Source organism: Protopterus annectens, chromosome 17.part0 (assembly GCF_019279795.1).
Source record: "Protopterus annectens isolate FY-2018-M chromosome 17.part0, PAN1.0, whole genome shotgun sequence".
Lineage (NCBI taxonomy): Eukaryota > Metazoa > Chordata > Ceratodontiformes > Protopteridae > Protopterus > Protopterus annectens.
Window position 1 is genome coordinate 810,651,333 of NC_056751.1, and position 22,189 is coordinate 810,673,521.

Consider the following 22,189-nt stretch of genomic DNA (forward strand, 5'->3'; position numbering starts at 1 on the left):
GCGAATATATGAACACTGTTATGCAATAAATAAAAAAGACCTTAACAATGCTCTAGCTAAACATTGCTCTGAATTTCCTAGCCACACCTTTAAGTCTACAGTTTTACAACAGAGTTGAAAACATTCGTGGGGGGATCCTGGCAAATTAAGCTTGAAATAGACGAATTGAGGTGGCAAATGAGAACAAGGGCTCACATGCCTCCAGGGATAAATGACAGTGTATCTATCAAAAGTCTGTTGAAGCTCTTAACTTTGGACAGATAACATAACACAACAGAACTATTTAAATCTTACAATATGGCAGTATAATTAGGCTTTTGAGGTAGGACATTTTTAATTTAATGTAGTGTTTGTTTCTTTATTGACTTTTTAGTGTATAAAACACTTAATTGAGAACCAATGAATATTACATTTTTAAGATTTAGATTTATGGTTTAAGTAGTATACGCACTTTTTTACACTTGTGTTATATAAGTTTTTGTATTTACACATAAAAACTGTTTTTTTTAGTATAAATTGAGACAGTTTTAGTATTTGCATTTTTATTATTTCCTGAATTATTAGTTTATTCTGTTTTAATCTATTTTATAGTAGTAGGCTGTGCCAATATGTTGTCAAGGCAACTAACAATTTTACCTAATTGATGAGATCATTAACTTGTTTAGATAAAAAGGATCTGTTCACAGCATTCTAGCTGTTTGTCTGAGGAAGGCTAGGTATTGTCCTGGTTGAAAGTGTGATTTATAATAAATAGCACTAATTTTTTCTGGCCGGCTTTTATTGTGTTCCTTTTCGCTTTTAAAAATCCAAGGGGACACCCTTGGAAAGAAACTGCTTATCTGTGGGAGCAGTAATAAATTTTGTGGGCCTCCAGGGAGTTGGTTCCATAGTATCCGGAGCCGTCCACGCCTTGCGAGCCACTACTTCCATAAGTGGGTCGAAAGCCGGGGGACCCCCAGGAGGTGGAAGGGCGAGAACCGAAGGCATCCAGGTACACTGACTCGTCCTCAGATGGGTTAAGGGCAGAGAAGTTCCCCCTCTGTTTGAGGATCTCTAAGATGTCAGGGAAGGAGACATCCTCAGAGGGGGACCTTGGGGACCCTTCCGAATCATCCAGGTCGGTGTCAGATGTCACTAACTCAGGAGAGTCAACATGTTTCCTCTTACATGTCCTCTTCCGAGGGGGCTCCCCCGCAGGGTCAGGGGAGGCCTCGGAAGAGGAAGAAAGGCCCAATGGGGCAGCCTGGAGCGTCAGTTCTCCTCGCTTGGGGTCAGGAGGGTAGGCAGGGGCCGAAGCAGGCACCGTGGAGTGAGGGGCCGAGGAGGCCAACCGTGGTGCCGGTATAGGAGCCAGCACGCTCCTCATCACCTCAAAGGTGCCCCTGTCAGGCAGGGAAGAAGGACCCAACTCCGAAGAGATGAGAAAGTACAGTTTTGTACCTACCATAAATGTAGATGTTCGAGTGCCAATACAGCTGCAGTCATAACAGATGAGTTATACTGCCGTCAGGTGGGTCCTCGGTCGGCCGAATTCCAAAGTCTAGGTCCGGCGTCGGTTGTCGTCGCTTCTTCCCTGACGTCAGTTCGGCAGGGGTATAAAAGAACCAGCCGACACCATTTTCTTCAGTTTTTCTTGCCCCAGATGTCAGGTGCCCCCAGAAGGAATGCAAAACAAACTTATGTAATAATGCAATGCAATATAATCAAAAAACAGTAGTGTGCCAGCAAATACACCATAAAAGAATACCCCAATCAGGTTGTATGAGGAGGTGTTTGTCATAAGGCCTGTCCCAAGTGGGGATGGAGGGAGGGAAACCTGGACTGCAGCTGTATTAGCACTCATCTACATTTATGGTAGGTACAAAACTGTACTATGTTCATCGTGCATACAGCTGCAGTCATAACAGATGGGTTGAATCCCAAAGCTAAAAAGGGGTGGCGGGCACTAAGTGGAACTAGGAGGAGCAAGGATGCCCTGCAAGACTGCTATGGCAAAGCCCGCTCTAGATTTAGAGTATAGTGGAAGGTGATAGTGTTTGGAGAAAGTGTGCACAGAACTCCAAGTAGCTGCTTCCAAAATATCCTTGGTAGGAACCCCATTGAGGAAAGCTGCAGAGGTAGCTGTGACCCTTGTGGAGTGAGATCTGCTGCTTGTAGGAACAGTTTTTCCATGAAATGAGTAACAAAAGCGTATGCAGTGGGCTATCCATTTTGAGATTGGCTGTTTGGAAATAGCCTTTCCTTGAGCACTTGTAGCATAGGACACAGAGTTGCTCTGATTTTCTGAATGGCTTTGTTCTGTCCAAATAATAACGAAGTTGTCTGTGAATGTCCAAGGAATGTAGTAGTCTTTCCCCTTTGTTTTGTGGGTTAGGATAAAAGGTAGGTAAGTGGATAGTCTGATTCAAGGCTACACTGGATACTACCTTTGGCATAAAGGAAGGGTTGGTTCGTAAGGAAACTCTGTCCTGATGGAAAATGATGAAAGGTTGCACAGCCATGAGGGCTTGTAGTTCCGAAACCCTGCGTGCTGAGGTGATAGCCAGAAGGAAGGCTGTTTTCCATGACAAATATTGCAGTTCTGTTGAAGCAGCTGTCTCAAATGGAGGCAGGGTCAGTTTTTCTAAAATGAAGTTGAGGTCCCAAGCAGGTACTGGTGGTTTCCTTGGGGGTTTTATATTCTTAGCCCCTCTGAGGAACTGTCTTAAGAGAGGATGAGAGAATAAAGGAGGATCAGTGTTGTAGTGTGCAGAAATGGCTGAAGCATGGATCTTGATGGAGAAGGAAAGTCCACTGTTTAACATCTCAGCTAGGTACTGTAATATTTGAGGTAAATTTAGTACCCAAGGATTCTGGCCCTTTTTCTGATTCCAGGCACAAAACCGTTTCCATTTGGCGGAGTAGGCTTTTCTAGTAGAAGGTCTTCTGGCCTCCAAGATGATATCCTGCACGTCCTGGGAGAGGAGAGTCTGTTGGGAAATCAAGGAATCCTCCATGCGGCTAGATTGAGGGTTTTCAGTTGACTGTGAAGAGTTTTGAAACTGTGCTGGGTCAACAGAAGAGGCACTAGAGGCAGGATCCATGGTGGGGAATGCGTCAGGCTCTTCAGGAGTGGATACCAGTGTTGTCTTGGCCAGTCTGGAGCAATGAGAATCATCTTTGGCCTCTCTGCTCTGGCTTTTAATAGAACTTTGGGCAGCAGAGGAAGAGGTGGAAAGGCATAGACTGTCAATGTTGTCCAATTGAAGGAAAGTGCGTCCACTTTCCAGGCCTGTGGATAATAGGTCCTTGAGCAAAATTTTTTCAGTTGGTAATTTTTGTGGGTAGCAAAGAGATCTATGTCTGGCCGTCCCCATGCCTGAATTATCTTTGCGAAAACTTGAGGATGCAACTTCCATTCGTGAGGATCTGTCATATTTCTGCTTAGGTTGTCTGCCAGCGTGTTTTCCTTCCCTGGCAGGAATTGTGCTTGAAGTTGGATTTGCAATTCCAGAGCCGTGTTCCAAAGGGACATGGCTAGTCTGCACAGGGGGTATGAATGAGTTCCTCCCTGTTTGTTTATGTACCACATCACCGTGGTGTTGTCTGTCCTTATCAATAGCTGGCCTGGATGCAGTAGGTCTTTGAAGGCCATAATAGCATTTTGTACTGCTAGCATTTCCTTTTGATTGATGTGTAGGTGCTTCTCCTTTTGGGACCATTTGCCCTGAATGCACTGATCTGACATGTGCGCCCTCCAGGCGTAGTACGTCTGTTGTGATGATTTGATTTGCTTGAGGCATGCAGAAGGGGAGACCTGTGTTTCTTTGGCATGCTTGAGCCCACCACAGAAATTCCTTTTGAAGACATGGAATGAGTGGTATAATTGTTTCCAAACTGTGGCTGTGTTGAGACCATAAGTTTTTTAGGTACCATTGAAGTTTCCTCATATGCAGCTTTGCACATGGGATCAGCAGGATGCAAGATGCCATGAATCCCAGAGCCTGCAGGATTTTCCTTGCAGTCAGCCTGGTGAAGGTTGCCATTTTTCTCAAGTATTGAGATAGTTGCCCTTGCTTCTCTGGCGTGAGGTAGGCCATCTGGGTGTTTGTATTCAAGCTGGCACCCAGGAAAATTATTGTTTGAGAGGGTATTAGTTTTGATTTCTTTTTGTTGACTGTGTATCCCAGAAAGTTCAACAACTTTATTACAAACGCCAGGTGTTTCAGAAGTATGTGCTTGCTGTCCACTTGGATCAGGCAGTCGTCCAGATATGGGTATATTTGTATCCCTTGAGGTCTGCAGAAGGCAATTACTGATGCCAGGCATTTTGTGAACACTCTGGGCGCAGTAGATAAGCCAAAGGGCAATGCAGAGAATTGATAATGGGTTGAACCTGCAAGAAATCTGAGGTATCTTCTGCAATCTTGTTTGATTGGGACATGCAGGTATGCCTCCTTGAGGTCCAATGTTACCAGCCAAGACTCCTTGCCCAGCATGGGAAGAAGCTGCTGTAATGTGAGCATCTTGAATTTTGGTACGAGTAAATATGTGTTTAGGATGGACAGGTCCAGAATAGGTCTCCAATCTTTGTCCTTCCTTGGTACCAGGAATAGTCTGGAATAAAAACCTTGACCCTGTTCTTTTACAGGTACCTCTTGAATAGCTTTCATGTCCATGAGAGCTGAAATTTGTTTTTGTGCCTCTGCCCTTTGATTTTGTGGCAGGTTTGGCATGCCTCTCATTTTTGGAAGGGTGTGAAAGTGGAATCTGTAGCCTCTGTCTATAATGTCCAAAATCCATTTGTCGTTTGTCACAATATGCCAATTTTTTGAAAATAAAGCCAGTTTTCCGCCTAAAGGTGCTGCCATTAAAGCTTTGCTTGGCATGCAGAGGGGAAAGTCATTGTGTCTGCTTTCTGAATGACTGTGATCTATCTTCTCCACCTCTTGGTGTAGGTGCTTGCCATTGTCTGGCTCTAAATGATCCTTGAGATTGCCCTCTACCCCTCGGATGCCTGTATCTACCTCTTTGAGGTCTGTCCGTGGCTGGAAAGGACCAATTTTTTGAAGGCCAGTTTCTGCTGAAACGTGGAGGTTGTACCTGTAGGAAATCTTTCACTGTTTGCATTGATCTTGCCTTTTCCTCCATTTTCTTTAGTACCTCCTCAGCTTTAACACCAAACAATACATCTTTTTGAAGAGGTGCATCTAGTAATTTAACTTTGACATGATCTGGTAAGGTTTGCTCTTTGAGCCAAGCATGTCTACGTATGACAGACCCTGTAACAGCAGCTCTACATGAGGCCTCTAAAGCATCAAAACCACATTGCAAGGTATGTTTACCCACTTGCTCTGCACTATGCAACAAATCCTGCAACTCCTTTACATCTGGTTGCTCAGGTTGTGTCATTTTGCTTTTCAACTGAGATAACAAAAATTGTTGATACTTTAACATATGGAACTGACAGTTTAATGCCCTCATGGTTAAAGTGGCCGAGGTGTATACCTTTTCCCCCCACCTTTCTAAAGCTCTGGAATCTCTCTCTGAAGGTAATGGGTTTTTGGCAGTAGAGGCCTTAATTCCCTTGGGACCCTGTGAAATAGTTTCTGGGTCAGCAGAATGGCTTTTGTATAGGAATTGGTGTGAATCAGGAACCCAGTAATACCCGTCAGGTTTAACAGGAGCTGGAGGTAAAGAATCTGGGTTGAGGCTGGCTTCTGTATACACATCATCTAATATATCCAAGACAGGAGGGATAGCCAGAGGCCTGTGCTGAGGAAGCGAGAGAAAATCCCTGAGCCTTTTCTTGGAATATGAGTAATCTTGACCTTCCCAGTAAAAGTGTTCCCTCAAAGTATGTAAGGTTTCCCCAAAAGAAGAGGGAATGGACTCCTCAGCATCAGAATCTTCAAAAGGGGAATACGAATATTCCTGTTCCTCAGAATGTTCTGAGGTAATAGAGGCTTGGTCTGAGGAAGGGTAGTCTTCCTCCAATCTGGGCCTTTAGTCCGAGGGGGGTTGAGAACCCCTGATAAGAGTAATCAAATCCTCAGCCATTTAGAGCATCTGTTTTTTTAGGAATGAGGCCTTGAGAGGGGCTCTGTGGAGCTTATCTTTTAGTTTTCATGGCTGCTTTAGATTTTGTGAAAGCCTTAATGGAAAAAGAGGAAGGCCTGAAGACACCTTGAGAGGTGGCAGGCCTGTCTAAACTCTGAGTTTCCCCGCCAAGAGTGGCGTCGGTATCTGTAGTCGGAGTGGGGGCCGAGGAGCCTGCGTCCTCGGGCACAGAAGACACCGCTAAAGAAGTGTCATCTGTACTCAGGGGCTGCGTAGGCGCCTCGCTGGGAACCGGAGCACCTGTAGCCGGCTTTAGCGTGGTGTCGGTAGAAGTCGCAGACCTCGCATGTCGGTCCTTATCTTTGCGTCTTTTACTCTAAACTGGAGTCGGAGTATCCGACGACAATGTAATTAAACTTTTTACCAAAATAGTATTGGGCGAACTCCGCCCGACGCTTAGTGCGTTTGTTGAATCTAGCACAAAAACGACAGGCCGAGACGTCGTGGTCTGGGCCTAAGCAAGGAATGCAGAAGGAATGGAAATCCTTATGCGGTATTTGCTTCCCACGTGAAATGCAATTATTAACTTTGTCTGACATCGGTCTGACGCAAGAAAAGTTTCCCCAACGGGGTACTTAGCTTTCAAGAAGACTTCGACTGAAATATTTTTCGTAAATCTCAGGAGCTGGCCGACCGGCACTTGTGAACTGCTTCTGCTTCGGGCACCGCGCGGCAAGAAAGACAGAAGAAAATGGCGTCGGCTGGTTCTTTTATACCCCTGCCGCACTGACGTCAGGGAAGAAGCGACGACAACCTACGCCGGACCTAGACTTTGGAATTCGGCTGACCGAGGACCCGCCTGAAGGCAGGATAACCCATCTGTTATGACTGCAGCTGTATGCACGATGAACATTTCCCCCCGGCACCAAGAGGGACGGCTCCGAGGCCGATGTCGGGGCCGAACTCAACTGCGCCGAAGCTCCGAGAGGGAGAGCGGGGTCGGACAAGGGTCCAATGCCACTCACCCCCTCGGAGCAGACAAGGGAGTCTCGGCACCCGGATCCCGCCAAGGACGGGATCGGAGCCGACGAAGGAACAGACAACAGGGGGATCGGTTCCAACGCCCCCACAGTACTCACCTCGACGACCTCCGGCTCCGAACTCAGCAGGGTGGTCGGAGGAGGAACTTGAGCGGGTGTAGGGGTAGCCCCTGTCTGTTGAGACGGGCTATGTAGCAACTGGGCCAGTGCCTGCGACTTTAAAAGCCGGCTGACTACCCTCTCGAGGTCATGGCCCGAAAGCCTGGAAGACCTAGAGGAATGAGATCTATGGCTCTGCTCCGACAAGAGTGGAGACTTCGGAGCCGATCTAACCGACTTGAGAGACGGAGACCTAGAGCCCTTTCTGCTCGGGGCCGGCTCCGACACTAAAGTAGGAGCAGACTAAGGTCTAGATGCCTCGGTTCTGGCCGGAACCGACGAGGCAGCAAGAGCACCGCTTGGCGCCGGCTCCGAACATGGAGCCGACGATTTGGCGGACTTTGAAGGTTTCCCAGCCATAGTCTTAGCCGGGGAATCTTCAGGCTTTAACAAGCCTCTAAGTATAAGTTTGTTTCTGCGCTCCTGCAGGACTCTAGGGATAAAAGCATGGCAGATGGAACAAGAGTCCTGCAGGTGCAGAGGGCCCAAACAATACACACAAGAAGTGTGACCGTCTGTCAGAGACATCATCTGACAGCACGAGTCACACTTCTTGAAACCCGATACCTTAGTATCCTTAGACCTACTGAACAAAAACAACACAATACCCTAAACTATAATAACAATTACTATAAAAGAGGGAACTACCTCTAAGTAGGAGGACAGAATTCCACACACACACAGAACAACCAGGAGAAAACTGTACTACAAGGGGAGGGTCAAAGGCCCAACCACCTTAAGGGTGGAGAAAAAGGGAGATTAGCAACTAAAAGGGGGAGGAAAGACTAGTCGCTAACTACACTGATACTAAAGGAACAAAAAAAGATAAAAAACTGACTAAAAAGTACCTCAAAAGTTATTAATAAAAATATACGACCTGGAGCCGGTGAAAACGCAACCTCGTAGCTAAGCGGCAAACGAGATCTGGGTATATTTCACCTAGCTTTATGGGACATAGGATAGCCTCGAGCCAGTAAAAATAGCTCTCGAGCTTTAGTATTCGGCTGAGTCGGAGCCGAGGTTCGGCTCCGAACCGATCCAGCAAGAATGAAGGCGAGATTGACAACTTAACATCCTGCATTTCCTTGAATTCAAACTGTTGAAGGTGCGTGCTCATCTTTTGTTTCATTTGAGACATTAGGAATTGCTGGTATTTAAGCATGTGAAATTGACAATTTAGTGCTCTCATAGCTAGAGTAGCTGAGGTGTAAACCTTCTTCCCCCACCTATCTAGTGCTCTGGAGTCCCTTTCAGAGGGTACAGGATTTTTAGCCATAGAAGCCTTATCCCCTTTTGGACCCTGGGAGATTGTCTCTGGATCAGCAACAGGGCTTTTGTAAAGGAATTTGTGCGAGTCAGGCACTCTATAGTATCTATCTGGTTTGACTGGAGCAGGAGGCAGAGAATCTGGATTTAGACTAGATTCTAAGTAAACATCATCCACAATGTCTAAAACTGGGGGGATAGCAAGTGGTCTGTGCTGGGGGAGTAAAAAACTCTGAGCCTTTTCTTTGGGTCGGAGTAGTCCTGACCTTCCCAGTGGAAATGTTCCCTCATGGTATGTAAGGTTTCCCCAAAGGAATAGTCTTCAGGGGGAGAAGCTGAGGGAATGGAATCTTCAGCATCAGAAACTTCATAAGGGGGAAAGGAGTAATCCTGTTCCTCAGAGGAGCCTGAGGAAATAGACACTTGATCAGAGGAGGCATAATCCTCCTCTTGTCTAGGCCTTTTGTCGGGGAGGGGGGGGGTTGGGAACCCCTGATTAAAGAAATCAAATCTTCAGCCATTTTAAGCATCTGTTTCTTAGGCATGGGGCCTTGAACTGGAGACTGAAGTGCAGTCTTTTTTAGGTTTTAGAGGAGTCTTAAGCTTAGCATAAGATTTTATGGTGAGAGTAGTTGGTCTGAAGACACCTTCTGAAACCGAAGGTGTTTCTACAGCACCGGCTTCTCCTTCTGCAATGTCATCGGTAGGGCCTAAAGAAAATGGCTGCGTCGGCCTAGAACTCTGCTAGAGAATCCGAAGCAGTCTGGGGTTCCAATTCTGCGGTAGCCAGGGGCTGCGTAGGCACCTCACTGAAAACCGGAGAACCGGCGACCGGCCCAGCCAAGGTCTCGGAGTCTGGCTTGGATCTAGGCTACCTGTCTTTATCTTTGCGTTTTTTTATGCACGCCGGTAGTCGGTTGCTCCGACGGCATAGTGTAATTAAATTTCATACCGAAGTAGTGTCGTGCGAAATCAAAGCGTCACTTTATAGTTCGCTTATTGAATCTAGCACAAAACAGACAACCAGTGATGTCGTGGTCTGGGCCTAGGCAAGGTATACAATAAGAATGAAAGTCCTTATGAGGTATTTGCTTCCCACACGAAATGCAATTGTTAACTTTTTCTGACATCGGACTGATGCAAGAAAAGGTTCCCCAACGGGGTACTTAGCTTTGAAGACTTCGGACAAACTCTATTCGAAAATCTCAGGTGTCGGCCGACCGGCACTTGCGAACTGCTTCTGCTTCGGGCACCACATGGCAAGAAAGACTGAAGAAAATGGCGTCGGATGCCTCTTATATACCCCTGGCGCACTGACGTCAGGGAAGAAGTGACAGCAACCGACGCCGGACCAAGACTTTGGAATTTGGGCCAACTGCGGGACCGCCTGACGGCAGGATAACCCAATTGTGATGACTGCAGCAGGTTAACACTATGAACATCCTGATAGTGTCCTATCCACTTTGAAATGGTCTGCTTTGAAATAGCCTTTCCCTGTGATCTTGCAGCATAAGATACAAACAATTGTTCAGTTTTTCTGAAAGTTTTTGTTTTGTCCAAGTAGAAGCGTAACTGCCTGTGTATGTCCAAGGAATGTAGAATTCTCTCCCCTTTATTCTGGGGATTTGGATAAAATGTTGGCAAGTGAATAGTTTGGTTACGAGCCACACTGGATACCACCTTAGGCATAAATGAAGGGTTTGTTCTTAAAGAAACCCTGTCTTGGTGGAAAATGAGGAAAGGCTCCACTGCCATTAGTGCCTGTAGTTCTGAGACTCTTCGTGCTGAGGTTATTGCCAGTAGCAGAGCAGTTTTCCATGATATGTATTTTAATTCTGCTGAATTGGCTGGCTCAAAAGGAGGTAAAGTGAGTTTTTCCAAGACAAAGTTGAGGTCCCAAGTAGGAGTTGGTGCTCTCTGGGGCGGTCTTATGTTTTTAGCCCCAGTGAGGTACTGCTTTAGCAATGGATGAGAGAAAATAGGAGGATCTATGTTGTAATGAGCCGAAATGGCAGAAGCGTGCATCTTAATGGATGAGAAGGATAGTCCTTTGTCCAGCATCTCAGTTAAGTATTGTAGTATCTGACGAATGTTAGGGACAAGAGGGTCAAAGCTTTGAGCCTGGTCCCAGGCACAGAATCTCTTTCACTTTTCTGAATAAGATTTCCTGGTGCTAGGCCTCCTGGCCTCCAAAATGACATCTATAACAGCTTTAGATAGAGGTGTTGTCTGTTTGGCTAATGAATCTGCCATGCAGCCAGGGATACGGTTTTGAGCTGAATGTGCAGGATCTGATTGTTTTGCTGAGTCAGAAGGTGTGGAATTTGAGGCAAAATCCAAGGTGGGCCTTGAGCTAAGTTCTTTAAGATTGGGTACCAATGCTGGCGTGGCCAGTCTGGAGCAATCAGAATCATCTGTGGTTTGTCCTGTCTGGCTTTTAGGAGCACCTTTGAAAGGAGAGGCAGAGCTGGGAAGGCATAAACGTTTAGGTTTTTCCAGCTGAATGAAAGAGCATCCACTTTCCAAGCTTGTGTGTGTTAAGTCCTTGTGCAGAATTTTTGTAGTTGGCAATTCGGTGGCGAGGCAGAGAGAACTATGTCCAGGCACCCCCATTTTTGTATTATCATGCTGAAAATGTGTGGATTTAATTTCCAATCGTGAGGATCCATGATGTTTCTGCTTAAGTCGTCTGCCAGAGTATTTTTCTTTCCTGGCAGGAATTGTGCTTGCAGATGAACTTGGTAAATTACAGCTGTGCTCCACAAGGTCATGGCTTGTCTGCATAGGGGGTAAGAATGACTGCCCCCTTGCTTATGTACCACATTACGGTGGTGTTGTCTGTCTTTAATAATAATTGTCCTGGATGCAGAAGGTCCTTGAAAGCTGTTAGGGCATTTTGTACAGCCATCTCTTTTTGATTGATGTGAAAATGCATTTGGTCTGTGGTCCATTTGCCCTGAATACATTTTCCTGCCATGTGTGCTCCCCAGGCATAATCCGAAGCATCTGTTGGTAAAGTCTGCTTGGCTGTGGGAAGAGTGAAAGGCTGACCCTTGTTGAGGTGACATGCCTGTGCCCACCATCGAAACTCCTGTTGTAGGCAGGGAATTAGTGGTATTACTATTTCCAAGCTGTGAGAGTGTTGAGTCCAAACACTTTTTAGGTACCATTGTAATTTCCTCATATGCAGTCTGGCATATAGAATGCAGGATGCCATGAATCCCAAAGGCCTGCAGAATTTTTCTTGCAGGGAGTTGGGACTTTGTTGCCATCATTTGAAAATACTGAGTCAGTTGTCCTTGTTTGTCTGGCGTGAGATAAGCCATCTGGGCCGTTGTATTTAAGCTGGCACCCAGGAATATTATCTCTTGTGAGGGCACTAGCTTTGGCTTCTTTTCGTTTACTGTGTACCCCAGGCAACTTAACTTTTTTACAAACGCCAGATGCTTTAGAAGAATGTCCTTGCTCTCCGCTTGAATCAGGCAGTCGTCCAGGTATTGATATATTTGAATTCCTTTTTGTCTGCAAATTGCAATTACCGGTGCCAGGCACTTTGTGAAGACACTGGACGCAGTAGATAAGCCAAAGGGCAGTGCAGAGAATTGGTAGTGCATTGAACCAGCTATGAATCTGAGGTATCTTCTGCAATTTTGTTTGATAGGGACATGCAGGTATGCCTCTTTGAGGTCCAAAGTAACAAGCCAAGCTTTCTTGCCCAACATGGGAAGAAGCTGCTGTAGAGTCAACATTTTGAATTTCAGAACATCCAGAGTGGAAAGGTCTAGTATGGGTCTCCAGGCTTTGTCCTTTCTGGGGACCAGGAAGAGTCTTGAGTAAAATCCTTGTCCTTGTTCCTACTGTGGTACTTTTTGAATAGCTCTCACGTCCATGAGGGCTGTAATTTGTTTTTGTGCCTCTGCCCATTGATTGTGTGGCAGGTCTGACATACCTTTTAGCCTTGGTAGTGTGAAAGTGGAACCTGTAACCTTGAGACACAATATTCAGCACCCATTTATCTTGGGTGATTGCTTGCCAGTTTTGTGAAAAAAGTGCTAGTTTTCCCCCTAAGGGAGCTGCCAAAAGGGAAGAGTTTAGCATTGGAAGGGGGAAGTCATTGGGACTGTTTCCTGTAAGGGTGTGACTTGTCCTCACCTCCTTTTGAGGATGAAGCACCCCACTGTCGTGGTCTGTAAGAGCCTTGGGGTTGAGATCTGCCTCTTTGTGGCCTGTCTGACACTGGAAAGGACCAATTTTTCATAGGCCAATTACTGCTAAATCTTGGGGCTGTACCTGTAAGAAATCCTTCACTGTTTGCATAGATTTTGCCTTATCCTCCATTTTCTATAATACCTCTTCCGCCTTAACACCAAATAAAATATCTTGCTGTAATGGAGCATCCAATAATTTTGCCTTAACATGCTCTGGTAAGGTTTGTTCCTTTAACCAAGCATGTCTTCGAATCACAGATCCTGTAACTGCTGCTCTACAAGAAGCTTCTAATGAATCAAAACCACATTGCAAAGTATGCTTTCCCACTTGTTCAGCTGCATGCAATAAATCCTGCATTTCCTTAAAATCAGGTTGTTCTGCACTTGTACTCATTTTCTGTTTTAACAGAGACAGTAAATATTGTTGATATTTAAGCATGTGAAACTGGCAGTTTAGAGCCCTTACTGCTAAAGTTGCAGAGGTGTAAACCTTCTTCCCCCATCTGTCTAATGCTCTAGAATCCCTGTCCGAGGGAACTGGATTTTTAGCCGTGGGGCCTTGACCCCTTTGGGACCCTGGGAAATAGTTTCTGGGTCAGCAGCACGGTTTTTATAAAGAAATTTGTGAGAGTCAGGGACTCTGTAGTACCTGTCTGGCTTGACTGGAGCAGGGAGTAAAGAATCTGGATTTAAACTGGATTCAGAGAACACATTGTCCACAATATCCAACACTGGCGGAATAGCAAGGGGCCTGTGCTGAGGCAATAAAAGTAAGTCTCTGAGCCTTTTCTTGGATTCTGAGTAATCCTGGCCCTCCCAATGGAAATGCTCCCTCAGGGTATGTAAAGTTTCCCCAAAAGAGTAATCCTCAGGAGGAGAGGCTGAAGGAATTGATTCTTCAGCATGAGTCCTCATGGGGGGGTAAAGAATATCCCTGGTCTGAAGAGGAATCAGAATATATAGAAACCTGGTCAGAGGAATCATAGTCTGTATCCTGCCTAGGCCTTTTATCAGGAGGGGGATGGGAACCCCTGATCAGAGTAATTAAGTCATCGGCCATTTTGAGCATCTACTTTTTAGGCATGGAGGCCTGTTTAGGTGAATACTGTACTTGCTTCTTTGTCTTTAATGCAGTTTTAGACTTGGCTGTAGATGCAATGGTAAGTTGTGAAGGTCTGAAAACACCATTAGAAGCCGATGCCTGCTCGGCTCCGGACCCATCTGAAGGGTTAGTCTCCATAGGCCCAACATCTTGAGTATCCAGAGGCCTAGGCAACTCCACGTGGGAGTCGGTTGTGGCCTGCGGCTCTGAGGTAGCGGGTGTCAGGGGCTGCGAAAGTGCCTTACTGACAACCGGAGAACCGGCGACTGGCCTAGAAGAGGCTTTGTCACTTTTGGGCCTCGGATGCCTGTCGTTATCCTTATCTTTGCATTTTTTGTGAATTCCGTTAGTCAGTTGGTCCGACGGCATGATATAATTAAACCTTCGGCCAAAGTAAAGGCGAGCAAAATCAAGCCGACGTTTAATAGTGCGTTTGTTAAATCTAGCACAAAACCGGCAACTAGTGATGTCATCATCTGGGTCTAGGCATGGAATACAGTAAGAATGAAAATCCTTATGAGGTATTTGCTTCCCACAAGAAATACAATTATTAACTTTTACTGACATCGGTCTGAGGCAAGAAAAAGTTTCCCCAACGGGGTACTTCGTTTTTTAGTGAAGACTTCGGTTCTGAGATTCGAAATAGATATCTCAGGAGTCGGCCGACCGGCACTTGCGAACTGCTTTTGCTTCGGGCACCGCGCGGCAAGAAAGACTGAAGAAAATGGCGTCGGCTGCTTCTTATATACCCCTGATGCACTGACGTCAGGGAGGAGGCGACAGCAACCAAGACCGGACCAAGACTTTGGAACTCTGGCCGACTGCGGGACCGCCTGACGGCAGGATAACCCAAGTGTAATGACTGCAGCAGTGAAACACGATGAACATCTAAAATTTCCCTCACAAGTTAACCCACTTTATATACAAATAAATAATTGAATAATTGATTAATTAAAATAGAACACCCTAACATTACTGAGTTCCTACCATAAATTTCTACAATAAATATAATATTAAATACATTCTTTTAGGGTAATAATTTCAGCGAAAAACAGTTCCACACACACATTGTGTATGCTTGTGGATAGAATTTTGAAAGAATCTGTGAAGGCTGTTGATTATTTATTGAAGGACTCCTGGGACTTTTTGACTAAATTTAATGAAAGATGGTTTAATAAAGATATTATTTTTTGCACTATAGACATAGTGGATTTCTTCTCTTCTATTCCCCAAAAGGAAGGTTTAGAATTATTTGATGATGCTATTAGGGAATTAACCTCCCTTTCCAATCCAATGATAAATTTTATTATGGCTGTTATGGAACATATACTGTCCAAAAATTTTTTCACGTTTGAAGGAGAATTTTACAAACAAACCCAGGGTGTTGCAATGGGGGCAACATGTGGCCATTTACGCAAATTTGGTACTTTATTCACGGGAAAAGCAACATATTTTTACAAGTATTTATTCCCAGATGTGGTTTACATATCATCGATTTTTGGATGACATTTTTATTCTTTGGAAGGATTCAACATCCAATTTTAACACTGCAACAGCCAAGCTGAAGCTTTTGTATAGGAGCTGATATACGAGTTGCCTAAGGGCATGAAATCCCACACCCAGAATACTGCAACGCAACAGTAGGACATCCAGGGTTGCCAGATTTGTAATGGGAATGGTAGTGACCAAAAAAAAAAAATGTAAAAATGTCTTTAATGTGGATCAGGCAGTTCCACATTAAACACAAGTAGCTCCGTTTTGTGATTTCTGATTGGCCTGTATGACTGTATAAGAGCAAATAAAAAAATAAAATATATCACACAGTGGGGCCTCTTCTGTTCAATGTGGACCAGGCAGTTTCACATTATACAGAAATGGCTACGCTTTGCAATTTTTTGATTGGCTTGTACACCAGCATACGGACCAATAAAAAAAAGCGGAGGCGGTTTCGCCGGGATTTTAACCGGCAGTGTGGAACTCCGGATCGGGCTGTAGATTCTGAGACAGTCCAGCTCAAATAGGAACGTCTGGCAACCCTGCATATAACTGACAAAATGTGCACAACAGTAAAGTACAAATGTTTACACTAAATGCTTGGTACTACAAAGCACTGCTCATGCAAAAAGCTACACTCCAAAATGCTGAGACTACTACTGCTGTTAATCACAGAGAACTGCTACAGAAGTGAGCAAACATGATAGCAAAATCAAGGCAATGACTTTTCAATCATTTAACACCAAGACTTTATTAACTGCCCTCATATCACACTTGTGCTCACAGGACACCAAGAACCCAACAAGAGGGAAGGAAAGGAAAAGAAAGGATAAGGAGAATTAACGGGTAAGGAAGAAGAGAGAGAAAGGATGGATTCTGGCTGTAGTCCTCACAATAACGCGTCTTTTTATAATCACTGGGCAGTACTCTTAGCAATCTCCTCAAGAAACTCAGAAAGCAGTACCTCATCTGCATTGAGCTGTCCTTTCTTCATGAACCGTGGAGGCATGTCCTTGGACTGTGCTTGCTGCTGAGATGAATGTCCTTGGTTCTGATTATGGAAATGCTGATTCTGCCCCTGCAATAAATATTTTAAATGCAGTCTTTTCAAGCTCCACCAAAAATCTATGACAATGCAAATGCTGTTTACATTCATTTCTTTGTATTGGGTAAACCATTTTATAAATATATACACCTCACCACCTCAAAACAAAATTTCCTCCAAAGACTTCTCAGCGGGTGACTACTTCAAAGTACCGTACTGGCAATAACACTTCAGCTTTAGAAATGTACTGTGTAAACAGCTAGGGATTTACCTGGAGTCTATTTGGGTAGCGAAGCTACAAATATCTGTAAATTCCAGTGTCTGGGTAGGTACTCATACCTTCTGCTATTACACATCAGTCCCTATTCCAGACAGACCCTATGCTCACCTTTATGAATCAATATACTAAGTTTGTGTGGTTTGCCTACATAAAACCAGAAAAATAGGTGTGGACCTCTTGGGTTTTCGATCCTGAGTGATGCCTGCCCGGAGGGAAGGAATAACCAATTTTACAAAGCCTTTCACTCGATCCTAAACGGTGAACAGATTTCTACGTGTAGTCGGTGGTGGAGCTAGCTCTAAAAAGAGCTGTTTTAGCCCTGTGGGCAGCTGCAGCTCTATATAGAGCTGTTACAGATCTCTATGAGCTCTGAGAAGAGCTGTTTTGTGTTTAGATTCTAACCAGCGCTTGGGGAGCGCACAAATAGTCCTTTTTAGGACTCACACATAGCAAAAGAACCGAAGATCTGTTCAAGAAGAAGGACAACGGAGATCGACACCACCGCAGAACACCGAAGGACACAACAGCAGCTCTTCCCAGAGCCCATTGTGTCCATACACAAAACAGCTCTTTTCAGAGCTCACGTGGATCTGCACCTTACACCAAACAGCTCTTCTCAGAGCTCACAGTACACCAAACAGCTCTTCTCAGAGCTCACAGAGATCTGTAAAAGCTCTGGTAAGAGCAACTAGAGACACATTGAAGAATAAAACAAAAAAGTTCTTATTAGAGCTACCACCAACACCCGAACGGGCATTCAAAACACAAATCGGCCCTTCTCAGAGCTCACAGAAATCTGTATCAGCTTCGGTAAGACCAGCCGGAGGCACAGACACAGCTTTGGTGAACCAAACAAAACAGTTCTTTTTAGAACTACCGCATCTGCCCGAAAGGGCATTCTAAACACAAAACAGCTCTTCTCAGAGCTCATAGAGATCTGTAACAGCTCTATATAGAGCTCCAGCTGCCCACAGGGTTAAAACAGCTCTTTTTAGAGCTAGCTCCACCACCGACTACACGTAGAAATCTGTTCACCGTTTAGGATCAAGAGTGAAAGGCTTTGTAAAATTGGTTTGCTTATATAATCAGAAACAATGGCCCTCCTACAAAAAGTGTGGCTGGGAATATGCTTCATGTAAAAAGACTAAGTGCAAGGTCTCAAGAATTCACATTCTGCCTTACAAAAGGGTCCACTTGCAATCAGCTCCTAACTTTAATAGGCAAAAGCATAAAAGAACCCAAATCAGTATTTACTAAAACACTGCACAGGCAGAAAACCTCAGAAGGTATGGGCTATATACAATAGACATAAGTGTACACACCCCTGGTAAAATGCCAGGTTTTTATGCTATAAAAAATGAGACCACAATAAACCATTTCAAAACTTTCCCCACCTTTAATGTGAACTATAACCGGTACAATTCAATTGAAAAACAAACCTGTTACTGGAAAAAATATAAAAAATAAAAAACGTACAATAAGCTGGTTGCGTGTGTGTGCACACCTTTAAACTAATACTTTGTTGAAGCACCTTTTGATTTAATTATAGCATTCAGTCTTGGGTAGACACCTGCCATCAATTAGAGACTCTTGATTAACCGCAAATAAAGCTCAGCTGTCCTAGTAGGATTTTCCAGATATTTACTCAATTCCCTGTTATAGCAAAAGCCATGGTTCGCAGAGAGCTTACAAGTATCAAAGGAATCTCATTGTTGAAAGATATCAGTCAGAAGAGTACAAAAAAATGTCCACAGTATTGGATATACCATGGGACACAGTGAAGACAGTTAAAAAGTGGAGAAAATATGGGACAACAATGACGCTGCAAAGAACTGGATGCCCCTCCAAAATTGATTAAAAGACAAGAGGAAAACTGGTCAGGGAGGCTGCCAAGAGACCTACAGATACACGGAAGGAGCTGCAGGAATTTCTGGCAAAGACTAGTGTAAAATCTTACCACGACCTTATATGCCCTACTCTTTCATGTTGCAGTATTCTTGCTGTGGATTTACCACCTCAGGCGACCTGAACGTTGGCTCTTATACAAAAGCTTAGCTTGGCTGTTGTAGTTTTGTGTGGGATGTCACAGGTAGGACCAAAACCAGGGACCTTAAATGTGACGTCTGCAGGCACAGATCTAAGAACTTGAAAGGCCAGCAAGACAGGTCCCAGTAGAGTGACCAGTGATGTCAGCAATAGGATTAAAGAACCATTAGGTGGTTAAACTGGTCACAGGGGAGGGTATGGCCACCAGGAGACCCAGAACAGGTCAAAAATGAGCGAGAGAGAAAGATAAGGGGATTAAGTGGGAGGGGGGGATACTGCTACATGGAAGAGAAGGCAATCTATGATTATGGAAAGATTTTACAGTATTCCTATGTTGCTGTATTCTTGGTATAGGACAGTAAAACTGCTTAGAAGGAAGCTGATTCAACAAAGCCCTGCAGAACTGCTCTGGAGATGATGTCTAACTTGTAGCGTTTGGTGAAAGTGCGAATGGTAGACCATGTGGCTGCTTCCAGGATGGATGCAGTGTCCAGGCCTTTTAGGAAAGCTCTGGAAGCTGCTACTGCCCTGGTAGAGTGAGCTTTTACACTCTGGGGGAGTTTTTTGCCATGGAGAGAGTAACATAGGCAAATAGTTTTTCTAATCCAATATGCAATGGCTTGTTTGGAGACAGCCTGGCCCTGGGGTAGAAGAAAATAAAGAGCTGATTGGGTTTCCTTACGGATCTGGTTTTGTCTAGGTAAAAACCTTAGCTGTCTGTGTACATCTAGGGAGTGGAGTACCCTCTCACTTTCATTGGTGGGAGAGGGGAAAAAGATGGGTAGATGAATGGATTGGTTTAGACACAGATCGTGGACTACTTTGGGCATAAAGAAAGGGTTGGTTCGTAGGGCTACCCTGTCCTTGTGGAAGGTAGTGTATGGTGGGGCAGGACATTAGGGCCTGTAATTCAGATACCCTTCTGGCTGAAGTTATAGTCACTGGCAGAAAGTACAGTTGTGTACACTTACCATAAATGTAGATGTTAGAGTATATTCACTGTTGCAGTCATTACATTTGGGTTATCTGCTGGCAGGTTGCCCTCAGTTGGCCTGAATTCCAAAATCTTGAGTCCTGTGTCGGTTGCTATCTCCTCTTCTACGATGTCAGGTCGTCAGGGGTATAAAACATACGGCCAACACCATTTTCTTTCGTTTTTCTTGCCCCAGATGTCAGGTGCCCCCAAAAAGGTAGCAAAAATACATATATAAAAACTGTATACATACATGCATCAAAACAAACTTTACCTTCATCTACAAGCAAATACACCACATAGGTTGTAGAAGATAGAGAAGGAAAGATAAACTCCAGAATGAAAGGGGGATGGCAGGTGGGTAACCTGGACTGCAACAGTGAATACACTCGAACATCTACATTTTTGGTAAGTGTACACAACTGTACTACGTTCTTCGTGTTAAACTGTTGCAGTCATTACATTTGGGTAGAATCCCAAAGCTATGGATGGGAGGCTGGAGATAAACAGCATTAGGTGCAGCTTTAAGGACCTGCAGAACTGCAATGGCAAAGCCTGCCCTGGACTTGGTGTAGACAGGCAAATGATAATGCTTTGTAAAGGTGTGAACAGAACTCCAAGTAGCAGCCTCTAGAATGTCTTTGGTTGGTACTCCTCTGAGAAAGGCTGCTGAAGTAGCTGCAGCTCTGGTGGAATGAGACCTAATGCCCTTGGGCACAGGTTTGCCTTGGTGTAAGTAGCAGAAACAAATGCAGTGGCTTATCCACTTTGAAATAGTCTGCTTTGAAATAACCATTCCTTCTCATCCTGCAGCATATGTCATTAGTAATTGCTCAGTTTTTCTTAGAGCTTTAGTCCTGCTCAAGTAGAATCTTAGCTGTCTGTGTACGTCCAAGGAATGCAGAATTCTCTCCCCTTGTTCTGCGGATTTGTTTAAAATGTTGTCAGATGAACAGTTTAAGAGCCACACTGGAAACTACCTTAGACATAAATGAAGGATTGGTCCTCAGACACCCTGTCTGGGTAAAATATGATAAAAGGCTCCACAGCCATGAGGGTCTGTAACTGAGACTCTTCTTGCTGAAGTAATTGCTAGCAGCAGAGCTGTTTTCCATGATACGAACTTTATATCAGCAGTAGCAGCTGGTTCAAATGGAGGCAGGTTGAGCTTTTCCAACACATAATTGAGGACCTATGCAGATATTGGTGATGATCTAGGAGGCCTTACATTTTTGGCTCCTCTAAGATACTGCTTCAGTAAAGGATGAGAAAAGATTGGTGGCTCTGTATTGTAATGAGTTGAAATGGCAGAAGCATGGATTTTAATTGATGAGAAAGATAGGCCTTTGTCAAGCATCTCAGTCAAGTATTATAATATCTTAGGAATATTTGGTTCTGCTGTATCAGTTCCTTGTGCTGGATTCCAAGCACAAAATCTCTTCCATTTATCGGCATAACATTTTCTAGTACTAGGCCTTCTGAATGAAATCTACCACAGCTTTACTGAGAGGTGTTAGTATAACTACATGATCAGCCATGCTGCCAGGTTCAGTGTCTGGAGATGACTGTGCAGGATCTGACTGTTTTGCTGGGCCAGTAGTTAAGGTTTTTGAGGTAAGGTCCAAGCTGGGCATTGAGACAAGTTCCTTAGGATTGGGTACCAGTATTGGTGGGGCCAGTCCGGAGCAATTAGTATCATCTTTGGTTTCTCTTGTCTGACTTTTAGTAGGACCCTGGGAAGAAGAGGCAGAGGAGGGAAGGCGTAAACTGATAGGTTTTTCCAACTGAACGATAGGGTATCCACTTTCCATGCTCGTCTGTGATAAGTCCTTGTGCAGAATCATTTCAATTGATAATTTTGAGGAGAGGCAAATAGATCTATGTCCGGCTCCCCCATTTCTTTGTTATCATGCTGAAGACTTGTGGATCTAGTTTCCAATCGTGAGTGTCCATAAGGTTTCTACTTAAATCGTCTTCCAGAGTATTTTGTTTTCCTGGCAGGAATTGAGCTTGAAGATGTATTTGGTAAGTCAAAGCTGTGTCCCACAGTGCCATGGCTAATCTGCAAAGGCGGTATGAGTGCGTGCTCCCCTGCTTGTTTATATACCACATAACCATGGTGTTGTTTGTCTTTATTAGTAGTTGTCCTGGATGAAGTAAGTCCTTGAAGGCGATCAGAGCATTTTGAACAGCTAGCATCTCTTTTTGGTTGATATGTAGATGCATTTGGTTTGGGGTCCATATGCCTTGAAGGCATCTTCCCGCCATGTGGGCCCCCCATGCATAATCTGATGCGTCTGTTAAGGTTTGGCTGGCAGGGGGTAGAGTGAAGGCCCGTCCCATGTTTTGGTGACATGCCTTTGCCCACCACAGAAACTCCCGTTGTGGGCAGGGGATGAGAGGAATTATTGTTTCCAGACTGTGACAATGTTGACTCCATAAACTTTTTAGGTACCACTGAAATTTCCTCATATGCAGTCTTGCATATGGAATCAGTAGGATGCAGGATGCCATGAAGCCCAAAGCCTGCAGAGTTT

The 22,189-nt window shown here is 44.6% G+C and overlaps 1 protein-coding gene and 1 non-coding gene across 2 annotated transcripts in view; both read right to left on the reverse strand.

Annotated features, from left to right (window-relative positions):
- EIF4G2 (eukaryotic translation initiation factor 4 gamma 2) overlaps positions 1-22,189 on the reverse strand; it is a 1,765,983-nt gene that overhangs the window by 686,227 nt on the left and 1,057,567 nt on the right. Inside the window, exon 15 of the mRNA XM_044059276.1 lies at positions 16,273-16,386. Coding sequence (XP_043915211.1) covers positions 16,273-16,386 — 114 coding nt within the window. The remainder of the gene's footprint in view (positions 1-16,272; positions 16,387-22,189) is intronic.
- LOC122791878 lies at positions 16,066-16,232 on the reverse strand. Its single transcript, XR_006363234.1, has one exon. It is a non-coding gene; the product is annotated as a small nucleolar RNA SNORD97 (small nucleolar RNA).